The sequence below is a fragment of the Mandrillus leucophaeus genome, unplaced genomic scaffold, assembly GCF_000951045.1.
Source record: "Mandrillus leucophaeus isolate KB7577 unplaced genomic scaffold, Mleu.le_1.0 Scaffold1520, whole genome shotgun sequence".
NCBI classification, from domain to species: domain Eukaryota; kingdom Metazoa; phylum Chordata; class Mammalia; order Primates; family Cercopithecidae; genus Mandrillus; species Mandrillus leucophaeus.
In genome coordinates, this window is record NW_012101500.1 from 375454 (window position 1) to 391010 (window position 15557).

Here is a 15557-nt window from a genome sequence, read left to right on the forward strand (position 1 = left end):
ATATTATGTCATTTTTATAAAGAAACTAAGGTACAGAAAGATTAGATAACTTGCCAAAGGTTACACACCTAGTAAGTGGAGAAACCAAGATCTGAACACAGGCATTCTGGCTTAAAAGCTCACATACAACTTCCCAGTAAAGCCAAAGCATAGGAATGGTGGGAATGTGAAACAGTATAGCCACTATGCAAAACAGCATGGCACTTCCTAAAAAATGAAGAGTGGAACTACTATATGGTCCAGCAATCCCACTTTAATTTATCCAAAAAAATAGAAATCCGGATCTTGAAAAAAACATTTGCACAGCCATGTTCATAGCAGCATTATTCACAATAGCCAAGAAGTGGAAGCAGCTCAAATATCTATCAACAGATGAAGAGATAAACAAAATGTGGCATACACATACAGTGGGATATTATCCAGGCCTAGAAAGGAAGGAAATCCTGCAGTATGCAACAAAATGGATAAGCCTTGAGGACACTGTGCTAAGTGAAATAAGCCAGTCACAAAAAAGACAAATACAGTGCTGCATAAGTACACTTATATGAACGAGGCATCCATAGTAGTCAAAATCATAGACAGAAAGTGGAGTAGTGGTTGCTAGTGGCTGGAAGAGCAGTAGAAAATAGGGAATTATTGTTGAATGGGTACAGAGTTTCAGTTTTGCAAGATCAAAAGAGCTCTGGAGATCTGTTGCACAACAATGTGAACATACTTAAAGCTACTCAACTCAATGCTTAAAAATGGTTATGATGGTAAACTTTACATGTTTAAATGACAATTAAAAAAATTATTTTTAGAAAATCAAAGAAAGGCATGTCCACAGAACACAGATATATGGTATAATTTTACATGTAAAGCAGACATGACAGATAGAGCTGGGGAAGTAGACTGAACTTGATGAAGAGTTTTAAATGCTAAAATGAGTATTAAATGAGAAAATATTTAATCCTGGCCCAGAGCAGGAAAACATTACATAAATGTTCCCTTCCTTAAGACTTTCTCCTCTATGGGTAGAGAGATACTAAGGTTTTCAAGGAGTAAAGTCGCCATATATGAAAATCTACACCCTCCTGCTTTTCTTCTCAACCTCTGATTGTTTCCTTTCAATCTCCTTTGGTGGCTTTTCTCCTTTGACCCATGCCTTAAAAGTTGCTCTTGCCCAGGTTTCTATACTTGCCTGTTATGTGTTTCACTATATGCATTTTCAGGATGATTCTATTCACTTCTTTGGTTTTAACGGCCATTTATTACAAATAATGCCCAAATCTCTTATCTCCAGCTCTAGATCTTCCACTCAGGCTCCTTATACATATACCCACATACACAAACACATACACATCCCTAGGTGAATGGATCTCTTCACCAAGGTATGTCAGTAGTACCTCAAACTCAACATCTTCAATTCTGAACACATTATCTTCCCTTCCCCAGCTCTATCCCTAAGTCTGAACATTCTCTTGAATTCCTCACATAAGTAAATGAAATTGGCACCGCCATCCACCAAATGGCTCAAACCAGAATCTTGGGTGTCATCTGTAATTTCTTCCATTCCCTCACCTACTTTATCTGATCCACCACCAAAAATTCTTGCTATAATATAACCTCAAATCCTTCTACCTTTTATTCACTCTGATTGCCAATAGCTTATTCAGGTCATCATCCCTAAACTAGATCATTGCAAACAGCCACCTAGTGGGTCTGCCTACGCTTCTCCAACCAACTCTCTACTGTGTAGTACTAAAACACACATCTGATCACTTAATTCCCCTGCTTAAGAGCATTTAATAGCTCTTTAATGTCTATAAGATAAAGTAATTCTTTGACCTGAGCCCTACCTTTGTACCCTCAACTTTCCACCCCACCCTGTACTTAATTGTATATTCTCTGTGCCTGTCATACTCAACTACGTGTAGTTTCCCAAACTTGTCATTCTCTTTCATCTCTCAAGTCTTTGTACATGTTGCTCCATCTGTCCAAAATGTTATTCCCAGCTCCAACCCCTATTAGTACATCTCATCCGATGAAATCCTACCTGTCCTTAGAACCTTAGATAAGGTACCTACTCCTATGGGGAGCCCTCTCACTGAGTTAGTTGTCCCCATATAGCACCTTATATATACCTCCATCAAACAGCATAGCACGTGTATCTATTTTACTTCCCTTACTAGATTGTGAGTCAGTGTATTTTTATTTATCTTTGCATTCTTAACATCTAGCACAATTTCTTGCACAAAGATTCTCAATAAAAATGAATGAACAGTGATAGTGTAAAAACTTGATGACACTAAAAGTCAAGGTTACTGACTGCATACTTTTCTAGCCACAGATTACATCTCTAACAACAGCTATTTATCCAAAATGTGTGTGACATAAAGATTATACATCACCAAACTAACCATTAACAAAAAAAAAATCATATACACAAATATGTATTAGTACTTATCCATCCATCAAATATCTAATGCATACCAGCAACTGTGCTAGTGCTGGAGATACAAAGATGACTAAGACCTAAGATGTAAGAGTTTAAAGGGTAGTGGGGAAGACAGGGAAGTGAATGATTAAGAGTATGATAAATGTCATGGCACTCTTATACAGTGTTATAAAAACCTGAGCATAGTTGTGACACATAGCCAGTGGGGTTTGAGGAAGTGGGACTTCCTTGAGGAGGTGGTATGGAAGCTAAACATTGAAAGACAAATAGAAGTTAGCCAGGCTGAGGGGTAGAGACAGGCAATCCAGGCTGAGGGGATACCTTACGCATCCCAGACAAAAAGTAGGAAGATGAAGCAAAGACTACAATATGTTCAGCTACGGGAAATTTCAGCATTGCTGGTGTCGACATCTAAAGATTGAAGTGGCAAGAGATGAGGCTGGAGGTGTAAGCAAGGCCAATCATAGAGGGCACTGTATGACATACAGAAAATCTGGACTTTCTCCTATAAGCCAGTTATATCTAAACTGACCCAGACCCACTCATTTCAACCACAGCAGCTCTGCTTTCATCGTTTTGTTTCAGTTCCCTCATTAAGTCTTTTTTTAAACTTGGAAAATCACTAACATAGGCAGCAGAGAAACACTGAAGGATTTCACGCAGCAGAGTGATGTGACTGGTGGCAGTGTGATAAATAAACTAGAGAGCTGGAGATAAAGTCAGGAGGTTATGAGCTTACCCAGCCGAGAAATGACAAGGTTTGAATGAGGGAAATGACAGTGACATAAAGAAAAAGAGATATGGAGAGCTATTAAAGTTAGGGGATGTAAGTGAAATTATATTTTCAAAGTATGTATCATAGTACCTAGAAGAGCTCAATAAATGTTTTCTATTATTATCAAAATCATCTGAATAAATCTGGAGGATAAAGCAAGAAAATCAACAGAAGTTTCCAAGTGTCTTAAGTTGAGCAACTGGGTAGACGATGTTATCATTCCAAAGGACTGGGAGCAGGATGCTGTTTTTTGGGTTCTGTACATTTTGAGGTGAGAATGGGGAGGATGAATTCATGGCTTAATATTAGCCATGTTAAAGTGCCTGTGGAACATCTAGATGAAGATATCAGATGATAGGGTACATGAAACTGGGGCTCAGAACAGATTCAGATCAGGAGATATCAACAGTATGCAGACATCCATTACCCTCAGATAATGGTGCCAAAGAAGCCCCCAAATCTAAGCTTAAGGTGTGGGAGAATCAATATCGAGATGTATCTAAACTTTCAAAAGCTATCAAGTCTGAGGATGTACAAGAGAAGAAGAAAAGTTTTGTCACTTTGAAATGCCATTTTTATTATACTATAATGTCTTAAGACAACCATATTATCAAGCTTTTCTAATTGATTCACTGCTTGTCAAAGTAAGATCTAGGTTCTTATACTTTTAATCAAACTTTATTTTTGGAATATGAGTAAACTCAATTTGATTTATAAAATAGTCTTCATTCTAGGAAGACCTCATGTTCTGGAATAAGAAAACACAAAATAGGCCAGGTACGGTAGCTCTTGCCTGTAATCCCAGCATTTTGGGAAGATCTTTTGAGGTCAAGAGTTCAAGACCAGCCTAGGTAGCATAGCGAGATTCCATCTCTATAAAAAATGTTCAAAGTTAGCTGGGTGCAATGGCATGCACCTGTAGTCCTAGTTACCAGGAGGCTGAGGCAGGAGGATAACTTGAGCCCAGGAGTTTGAAGTTACAGTGAGCTATTACCATGCCACTGTACTATAGTCTGGGCAACAGAGTGAGATCCTGTGTCAAAAAAAAAAAGGAAAGAAAAAGAAAAAGAAAAAAACAACACACATACCTACACACAAAGTAAATTTGAAACTAAAATTACACAAGGTAAATTTAGAAAAAGTACTTAATGTCTTTATGTCCCACATTCCCCATTTGTCAAATTGGGATAACACCACCTACCTTACTTGGCTGTGATAAGAATTAAGTTACATAACATGTATAAAGAAACTAGCATATAGTACAAGCTCAACAAATAACAACTTTTACTATCATTCTACTTTTGAGAAATGAGAAGCAAATATTTTATTTTTAATTTTAGGTTAAATAAATTCATCAAAAATATATATGAATTAATATTTTAAAGCATACTGTCTCAGTACCTGGGCTTCAAGGTAGCAGATTTTCCTTTTTTTTGAGACAGAGTCTTTCTCTGTCGCCCAGGTTGGAGTGCAGTGGCGCAATCTCGGCTCACTGCAACCTCCACCTCCGGACCGAGTTCAATCAATTCTCCTGCCTCAGCCTCCCAAGAAGTTGGGATTATGAGCATGCACCACCATGCCCAGTTAAGTTCTGTATTTTTAGTAGAGATGGGGTTTCACCATGTTGGCCAGGTTGGTCTCAAACTCCTGACTTCTTGACCTCAAGTGATCCGCCCACCTCAGCCTCCCAAAGTGCTGGGTTACAGGCATGAGCCACCATATCTGGCCCAAGGTAGCAGATTTTCTGACATGCAAATCCATGATATGTCAAAAAGACTGAATTGAGAGATTAACACAAGGAGTCGTGCATACAATAGTGAAATAGTAAAAGCGAATTACAAAGGCAGGATGTGTATGAAAACTGAATCTAATTTAGAAATTCCATCCAGTTGTTCCCAAATCTTAGCTATTATAACAGAGGAGTTAATATGCTTTCAAAATGGATTCAGAACAGGTTAAAAGAAGATTAACTCATGCTACTTTTTAGATTCCCACATATTTACAATGAGATAACATATGGGAAGGCACTATAAGCTATGATAAATCTAATTTTTTTTTATATTGTAGCATTCTGAAAAACATTGTAGTTAATATCTAACAGAAAATAAAATGTTTCTTCTTTCTATTCCTATTCAATGAACAATTAAAGTGCCAAGATATAATAGTCAAAAGCACTTAATAGAAAGGTGGGAGATTAGGGGTTTGTTTGGGGGGGATATAGAAATGGAGAGATTTAATCTATGCTTTATCTTAAACCCGAGTTTTCCATCAACCTCCTGTTTATCATCACATTCAAGAAAAAAGGGAAAAACATAATTGTAGATATTTTTCCTAGTTAAAACTTCCTAAGTTTAAATTTTGATGAAGTTCAAGAAAATAATACTCAAAATCAATTGGCTGATTTTTACAATCATCGAATATGAAGCCTAAAATACAACAGCATATATAGGTTGTATATACCCACACACGTATGGAAGAAAAGGGGCAGGCATGAGGTTTCCAAGCCTCTTGGAGAATTACTTGTTACTTTAAACAAAATCACTCATGAGAAAAATAAAATGATGCATTTGGTTTATTCTCAAAGGAAAGATCACTATTTCACAGAATAGTAAAACTTCTATGCTATATATTTCACATATTAGTGGTTAAAATTAAACAATTCCAGTCTTTTTCCTAACTTAAGTTTATGTATGATACACACATACATGTACATAGGTACAGACATATATGTGTTTATGTAAATTTTAATCTTGTATAAAGATATTTAGGAAGTATTAAATGCTATCGTTGATAAACTTACGAATCAACATGCAGAACTCTCCGGCCACTTCTTGAACATGCAGCTGCAATGATGGATTCAGGCAAACCTATAAAAGCACACACCTGTATCATTTAGAATGTAGAAATATATATATTTCACATAAAATGTTCAATTCATGCCATTGCTATATAGAATAGTTTAACCAAAGAGACCCATCCTCGCTAGTATTCAGAATTATAAAGTTTTATATTAATTATACTGTAAGATGTTTCTTAAACATATACTACTCATACTGAAAATTTTATTATGTGGAAGAGATTCTGTTTTTTTTTTTTTTTTTTTTTTGAGATGGAGTCTCACTCTGTCACCAGGCTGGAGTGCAGTGGCGTGATCTCGGCTCACTGCAACCTCCGACTCCCTGGTTCAAGCAATTCTCCTGCCTTAGCCTTCCGAGTAGCTGAGATTACACGCACGCGCCGCACACCCAGCTCATTTTTGTATTTTTAGTAGAGACGAGATTTCACCATGTTAGCCAGGATGGTCTCAGTCTCCTGATCTTGTGATCTACCCACTTCGGCCTCCCAAAGTGCTGGGATTATAGGCGTGAGCCACCGCACCCGGCCAGAGATATTTTTTAAAAAGCAGTTCTGCTTAATTTGGCAAGAAAAAATAACTTTTAAAAGTACTTACAATATTTTTGTATGTAAATTACGAACAACGAGGAATTGTAAATACTATATAATATTCAGTTAAAAACCATGTTCACACACTAGCTCATCTGAGTCTCCCAACTGCACTGAGAGGTAACCATCTGTATTTGCATTTTAGAGAAGAAAAAGAACCTGGGACACGAATATCTTAACTTTCTGCCCAATGATTAAAACAAAAAAAAAGTTCTAGAGTTGAAATTTAAACGCAGATATAACTCCGAAGTCACAATGCCTCTGAAGAGGAATGGCACACATTTTTTAGCTTAAGAAATATGTCAGCTAGTTTAGAAATTGGCTGCTTATAAGATACATTATTTTGCTTTTGACCAATATAGCAGCATGAAAACAAAACATTACTGCTTTGGAATCAAACTTAATCATACCATAAAGCTGATTATCATAAAAAGACATATATATATTACTTCTACCAGCACCAACAAAAAATTAAAAATTGCCAAAGATAATGATGTTTTATGATTTTAAAAAATCAAGTTTTCTATTTGATAGTTAATACCCTGTAAGTTCCAGACTCTTCAATAACTTTCTGTCATATGATCTACCATGTCGATAGAAGCTAGTATTTTTTTATATTAGTTATAAAAATAAAGCATGCTTTAAAAGTTTAGTGCAATTCTATAGTGCTACTATGAACTCCTTCACCATGATGAAACATCCTGATCTTCTCGTGTTCTTACTTAGTGGAAAAGAAACAGCACCAGTCTTTTGGCAAAGGTTTAAACTACACACTAAGCATCAAGGATTTCAGGAAAAGGGAAAGTCATCTTCTGTATATAAAAAACAATATGCCTATGGAAACAATTGATATAGTCAGTCTCTAGCTAAAAACCATATTAAACACAAACTCCAGCCTGCCTTCACAGAGGACTAGTTTTCCAGTGTTGAACATTTTGTAGGCATATAATGCTTGGTTCAAAAAAAAAAAAAAAAGGTTCTAACAAATGTACTGAAAATAACCATTAAATATCAATCACTAAAAACAAGTCATCATAAAGTTCCAACCTTAACTTTAGATGTAATTCAAGTAAACAAAATAAGAATATATGGAGTAGAGGGAAATAGGAGAAAGTTTTAAATAGCTAAATGTACCTTTTAAGTTAAAACCCTTATTGAAATCTTAAGACCATCTGAACTTTCTGTCACACTTAAAGAAATAACTCTCCTTTTTAGTGAAATGCAGTCATTATGGTACTTTAAAAGCTGATAAGCAGCTTAGTTAAAAGGATAATGGCAAAGAAATACTCAAGAAGCAGAATTAGTATTTTAAAGATTAATGCTCTTATGTGTAATAATGACAGCATTAATAACAATGCCACCAAATATTAGTATAGGGTTTTATCCTTCACACTGTATTTTCACATACATCATCTTATTTATTCATTATAATCCTAGGAGGCAGGCAGTATTAGCTATGTGAAGAAATAGGTTAAAAAAGGTTAAATAACTTGCCAAATATCAAGTAATTCCGTAATTCCAAATCCCCACTTCAAATTACCTTGTTAATTCACTATCTCCAACTTGGATGCAAGTTTGAAAATGAGGATTTAAGGACAATACAGCAACAAAATGAAACAGGCATGGTCTCAATCAGACAGACTTAGACTTGAATCTTGGTTTTGCTACTTACCTAGCTGCACAACCTCAGATAAGTCACTTGACTTCTCTGAGCCTTTGTTTCTTCATCTATCAATGAGAATATCGTGATCTACCACATAGGATTCAGTTCTGTTTTTAGCAAGGGTACTTGCCCTATGAACACTATCTACTCTTATTATCCTTCAGAACGATATTTCAGAAGCATTATATTTCCATCTAACACTACCCCAAACATACACCTATTTTGACCAGATGCCAACTCCAATGGTGAACGATAATAAAATTACTCGCCTCCATTTGGTCCAAAATAACTGTTACTTGGGGTAGGCAGTTATGCATGTGGTTATTTCCATGGCTGTGATCAACAATGTCAGAAGTCAAATCTCTGCTATTAAAGCAAAGCCAAGAATGGATTTCAATACTGAACATGATCTGAGTCCAAATTACATAAAGCCAAAATGACTATCATTTGTGTTTTTCCTTAATACTTCCATCCAAACATTCCCATAAGTTTGTGAAATTCATAAGCTGTTCTAATGTTAAATGGCAAGGGCCTATTATCTTCATGCCTAGAATGACTAAAATAGCAAACTAATAATACAGTTAACAATGTCTTCTTGGCCAAGATTTCATATTTCTTCTCACCCATTCAATAAACAGAATTTCCAGGAGACAGGAGGCATGTAGTAGGTTCTTTATAGATATTTGCTGAAGAAAAGACAAAAAAAAGAAAATGGGGGAAGGGGAAAGGAAGGGAGAGTGAGAACAAACTGTGCTAGGTAGTGAGAAGTTGCCATACATTTTTTTTGCAAGATAATCCCTACCCGTTAGAGCTCAGAGTCTATATAACAAGAATTTAAAGAGATTAAAAAATAGTAAGTTTATTTAAAACTGTCATAGAAACACAATGGAAAGAAACACTCCCTCTGTAGAGGGAGTCATGGAAAGCTCCAAAGAACAGGAGAAATTAGCTGGGTCTTTCAGAGTCTCTAACAACCCTAACTGAGGAGTGCAGAAGACGGAAAAAGGAAAGTGGAAAGGAGCATTCCTGGTAAAGTTAAAGGAAGGGAGAACCAAAAGATGATGCTTTAAAAAAAAGTGTTTGGATTGGCCTACTTCGCTTAGCATAAAGTTTTCAAGGGTTATCCATGTTGCAGCATGGATCAGTACTTCATTACTTTTCTTTTATAACCAAGTAATATTCCCTTATATGGATATACCACGGTTCTCTATCCATTCTTCTCTTGATGGACATTCAGGTTGTTTTCACATCTTACCCATTGTGAACATTGTTGCAACAAACATGAAGGCAGTCACAGAAGGACAAATGTTGCATGATTCCACCTATATGAGGTATTTAAAATAGGCAAATTTACAGAATAAAGAAGTGAAATGGTGGTTGCCATAGGTTTGGGGGAGAGGGAAATGGGGAGTCGCTAATCAACTACCATGAAGTATCAGTTATGAAAGAAGAATAATTTCTAAAGAACTGCTCTACGACATTGTACCTGTAGTTAACAACACTGTATTGTACACTTAAAAAATTTGTTAAGAGCACAGATCTCATGTCAAGTCTTCTTATCAACATAAAACAAAATTTTAAAAAATTTCCAAGAGGTTGAAGCCAAATTATAGTATCTGAACTTGAACCTCTAAGGAATAGGGAGTCTTGAAAGGACTTTAGCCAGATCATGCTCAAATCAGGGTTTCAAAACATAAAAATAAAAAATGTAGTCAAAGCAAGGAGATAAACTTGTATAAAACTGGAGCTTTATGCTTCATGGTTTTTAAAAATTATTTAGGGCTGGACACGGTGGCTCACACCTGTAATCCCAGCACTTTGGGAGGATGAGGCGGGCAGATTACTTGAGGTCGGGAGTTTGAGACCAGCCTGACCAACAAGGAGAAACCCCGTCTCTACTAAAAATGCAAAATTAGCCAAGCGTGGTGGTGCATGCCTATAATCCCAACTACTCGGGAGGCTGAGGCAGGAGAATGGATTGAACCTGGAAGGCAAAGGTTGCAGTGAGCCGAGATCATGCCATTGCACTCCAGCCTGGGCAACAAGAGAAAAACTCTGTCTCAAAAAAAAAAAAAAAAATTATTTAGGAAAAGTTAACATACTTAAAACTTTTTGGTCTTAAAAAAGTGAACAACTACTCAAGTTCACACAATTTGTGAGGCATTTACATGAAACATGTATGTGCTTATTTTGAACTATACAGTCTCTCCCACGAGGAAAAGCCAGACATGAGTTAGATACAGATAACCTAGATTAGGGTCAAATCACACAGCATTCCACTGGAAACACTCTGTAAAATGTGTGAGCACAAATATACAAGTGCAATGTTTTTCACTGTAAGATGGAGTTAATAATACATCTCATATGGGTGCAGGGAGGAACAGGTACAAAATGATATTAAACACTATACACAGTGGCTCTTGGCATGTCACTGACATTCAATAAATGTTGCTTCTCTTCCCTCCTCTTCCTTCCCCTTCAATAAGATTAGCTATTTGAAGGAAAAAAGCTATCACTTGCTTACCATCTACTTAAGTTATCTTCAAAGATCTAGCAACTTAAAATCATTTTTTAAAAAGTCCAATAACCTTTCCCTCATGTAAATTAAAGAGGTTCATCAAACATTTAATATCATTTAAACATTTCACATCATTAAATATAACTATTACATTCATTAGAGAGGCTGTACCAAACAACTTCTCTGCCATAGTATTATAAGCAAGCGTGTATAATTCTGATGCAAGACAACAATTTTGGCAAGTCATTTTTATTAAACACAGGTAAATATTAGGTATTAAATTAGCATTTCATAACAGTTGTAGTGGGGGAAACCGAGGTTTCCTCCATCATGCCTTTTACAGTTGCGGCTCCATTACAAAGGTGGCAGCTAGAAAAAAAATTAGAAGCTTATGGATGTTATATCATCATACACTAACATGTATGGTACCAGCTTTCTGCAATTTTCTAAAAACCTGTCTAGATAAAATAGAGATGTTTCATTATCAAATGAAGGAGCTAAGTTAAAATCAGGACCCAAGAATCTCACCTAAAATATTTTACAGGGATAAAACCATTATTCATTCATTTTTCAAAATCTCCCTTTAATCCAAATTCTTAATGTCAAACCTCATCATTTACAACTATAATATTTAGGTTAGTTCCCCATGATATATTCTTAAAATGTATTAGTATCTGGGATTGATTTTTCCTAACACTATGCTTACACAAGATAAACATAAAATAAACTACTTACACCACTCCCAGCATATTGAACAATAAATAACAGATTCCCCTGACAGGACTTTGATGACCTGGTAAAGCCCAAGTACTTTCAGCTCAAATCATATGAAACCATAAATCACTCTTTATTTTACAGAACATTTCAAAATGGATTCCTGCTTTCTACCTTGAAAGTCATTCCATGTGTTATTTATAACCAGTGAAGACCAGAATGGAAAGAAAATTACATAGAACTAGAAAATTTACTGTGACTGCTTTAATAACGAGTAACTTCTTTTTTAGGAAAAACAGAATTGCTGGCAAGCAAAACTTGATTGAGCAATGAATGCAAAGGTGAAACTACATACTTAACTCATGTTGCAGCCACTCAAAAAATAATGACATCACAAAATTAAGCAGAAACTAAATTTCAACCCAGGTTTAAATAAGTTTTGTTGATTCCTATCTTAAATTCTATATTAAATATTTACATCTTAAGTCTACTTTATAGTGGCTACCATAAAAAGGGAAAAATTGGAAATCAAAGTAGCCTAGGGAACTACCACAACATAAAGATAAAAATATCATTTTTAAATTGACAATTATTTTTATTCACTCTGACCTCCCCACAAAATACTAAACATATTAGTAAATGTAATTTAAAATCTCCGAAATTCTTCCTCATGGAAGAAAATGTGTATTTATAGCCATGTAATTTTAGAATTTTTTGAAAAATAGACTACCCACTAAAACATTAACTTGGAAAATTTATTTTAATTTGTAAAACTTCACTATGGTGTGAGCCTTTAGGAATGGTTAATAAAAAGAGTTTCCTGAGGTTTCAATAGCTGTGACCTCAGGAAAGTCACTTAACCTCTGGAATTCAGATTCCTTATAGATATCCTTATTAGATAAAATAAAGGGCTTGGAATAAGTGACCTAAAGGTTTGTTTCAAGTTCTGAAAAGTGAATGTTTATGCTAGGTCAACAACTTGACCTCTATTCTTGAGCAAATGATAAAGTGAAAGATAAAAAGAGGATTCTGTAAAGATGGCAGCAGTTGTTGATTCTCCCCTATAACTCCCATAAAAACAGACAGTACAATCAGGATACCCAAACCAAACTCCCAGGGACAATATCCATAACAAAGCCAGGTGATACAATATCATCATGAACCCAAAATAGAAGTGGGTAGTTACAAGCCACCAATAGCTGTAACACCCACATGGTATTAGAAAGTGTGCAGTCCAGGTGTGGGGGCTCACACCTGTAATCCCAGCACTTTGGGAGGCTGAGGTGGGCAGATGGTCTGAGGTTAGAAGTTCGAGACTAGCCTGGCCAGCATGGTGAAACTCCGTCTCTACTAAAAATACAAAAATTAGCCAGGCATGGTGGCAGGTGCCTGTAATCTCAGCTACTCAGGAGGCTGAGGCAGGAGAATCGCTTGAACCCGGCAGGCAGTGGTTGCAGTGAGCCAAGATCGCACCACTGCACTCCAGCCTGGGTGACAAGAGTGAGACTTCGTCTCAAAACAAAAAAAGAAAAAGAAAAAGAAAGTGTGCAAAAGGAAATCAAGAGAAGATCAAAAAAATTGTTACAGTCCTGAGAGCCAGAAAACACCAAAACTGCTATCAGGCACTCACTGGAAGCTTGGCAGGCCATTCTGAGAACAGTAGCAGACTCTGGGAACGGGTTCTGCAGACTTCACCTTGTGAATGAGGGGACAGTCCTGCACTGAGGAGTAACTGCCGGGAACCTAATCCAAATTCAGCAGAACAGGGAAAATAGAGGCAAAGGAAAAAGAAGGTCTAGACAAAACTAGGGGAGCCTAACAGAGCCAGAGCCGGCAGATTTCAGGCTACATGTTTGATTACTTCCTGAAAACACAGAAGAGAGGTCTACAGCAAAACAGTTTGAATGGTTTTACTGGCCTATCTTTCCTATTGAAAACAAAGGGAGAACTTATTTCACTTAAAAATGAGCAACGCAAAAGGATCTCAGTTGAACCACATTCAACGTACATTAGGACCAAAGGGAATAAGGAAGAAAATAACAACCTGACAGACAATAAAAGAATGTCAGAAAGCCTCACAAATTAGATGAAAAATATAGCCTATGGCATTATGTGCTAAAAGAAATTAACAAAATGGTGGCAGCTCTGAGAGAACAACATGAATCACAATTAGAAAAACTCAAAAGTAAGGTGACAGGAACATTTGGAAAAAATGGAGTTAACAAATTAAAGACAAAATCATTTCAGATATGAAAACTAAACTAGGAAGAGCACAAGACCAAAGAAACAAAATGGATAGATGCCTTAGAAAACACTGAAGATGCAAAGGAGGGCATGTAATACAAGTGTTAAGCACATGTTAAACAAAACAGCAGTTATGTTTAAAAAGGAGAGCCATTACACTTTTTGATATATGTTGGAATACATACAGATAGAATGATATATTTAGGATTTGCTTCAAAATAACAGAGGATTGGATTGTGAAATGAGAGAAACAGTGGAAGATACTGTCAGATACTGTCGACACAAAGAGTTCAACTCTGTAAAATATATATTTGTGGGGTTTTTTTTTTTTTTTTTTTTTGAGACGGAATCTCACTCTGTCGCCCAGGCTGGAGTACAGTGGCGCGATCTCCGCTCACTGCAACCTCTGCCTCCTGGGTTCACACCATTCTCCTGCCTCAGCCTCCCAAGTAGCTGGGACTACAGGTGCCCGCCCCCACACCCAGCAAATTTTTTGTATTTTTAGTAGAGACAAGGTTTCACCGTGTTAGCCAGGATGGTCTGGGTCTCCCAACCTGGTGATCCGACCACCTCGGCCTCCCAAAGTGCTGGGATTACAGGCGTGAGCCACCGTGCCCGGCCAACTCTGTAAAATATTTGAAGAGATTTATTCTGAGCCAAATATGAGTGACCACGGCCCATGACACAGACCTCAGGAGGTCCTGAGAACACGTGTCCAAGGTGGTTGGGGCACAGCTTGGTTTTATATATTTTAGGGAGGCATGAGACATCAATCAAATACATTTAAGAAATACATCGGTTTGGTTCAGAAAGGGGAGACAACACAAAGCTGGTGGGGGCACAGAGGAAGGTGCTTCCAGGCTATAGGTAAATTTAAACACTTTCTGGCAGACAATTGGTTGAGTTTATCTCAAGACCTGGGGTTCATGGAAAGGAATGCTCAGGTTAAAATAAAGGATTGTGGGGACCAAGTTTTATTGTGCAGAGAAATCTCTCAGGTAGCAGACCTCAGAGACAGAGCAGGTTGTAAAATGTTTCTTATTGGACCTAAAAAGGTGCCTGGCTCTTAGCTGATTACCTCCTGGATCTGGAAAGAAAGGAAGCAAATAAAGGGGGAAGGGGATTCTCTATAGAATATGGATTTTTCCCACAAGAGACTTTGCAGGGCAATTTCAAGATATGACAAGGAAATATATTTTGGGGTTAAATATTTTTTCCTTGTCTCATAATGTTACGCCAAAGTCAGACGGAAAAATAAGTCACGATATATAGGTTCAAATAAAACTTATCTGATGAGAATTTATGGTTTGTAGGGCATGACTCCCGAGATCCCTTAGGTAGGAATTTGGGCAAGATAAAAAATCAGAGCTTAGTCCTCATTACAGAGAAGACAGGCCATGAGTTGATAACTGTTGAAACTAGGAGACTAGTAGGTGGAGGGTTACTTTATTCTACTTTTTTGTGTTTGAAATTTTCCATGGTAAAATGTTTAAAAATGGATGTAATACCCTGTTTTTTATCTAAATGGAGAAAACTACATCAACTCAAAATCTCTTAAAGTTTTGTTAAATAAATGTAAATGTTTGCTGAAGACCTTAACCTTGCCAGGAAATAGTCTCTACTACAACTAATTGTTACTTTTCTCTTTTTTTTTTATTTTTTATTTTTTGAGACAGAGTTTTACTCTTGTCACCCAGGGTGGGGTACAATCGCACGGTCTCAGCTCACTGCAACCTCCAGCTCCCGGGTTCAAGTGATTCTC

General features: G+C 36.7%; 1 protein-coding gene across 1 annotated transcript in view; it reads right to left on the reverse strand.

Moving 5' to 3' along the window:
- Positions 1–15557, reverse strand: part of CHM (choroideremia (Rab escort protein 1)) — a 184215-nt gene that overhangs the window by 157670 nt on the left and 10988 nt on the right. Inside the window, exon 2 of the mRNA XM_011975228.1 lies at positions 6013–6079. Coding sequence (XP_011830618.1) covers positions 6013–6079 — 67 coding nt within the window. The remainder of the gene's footprint in view (positions 1–6012; positions 6080–15557) is intronic.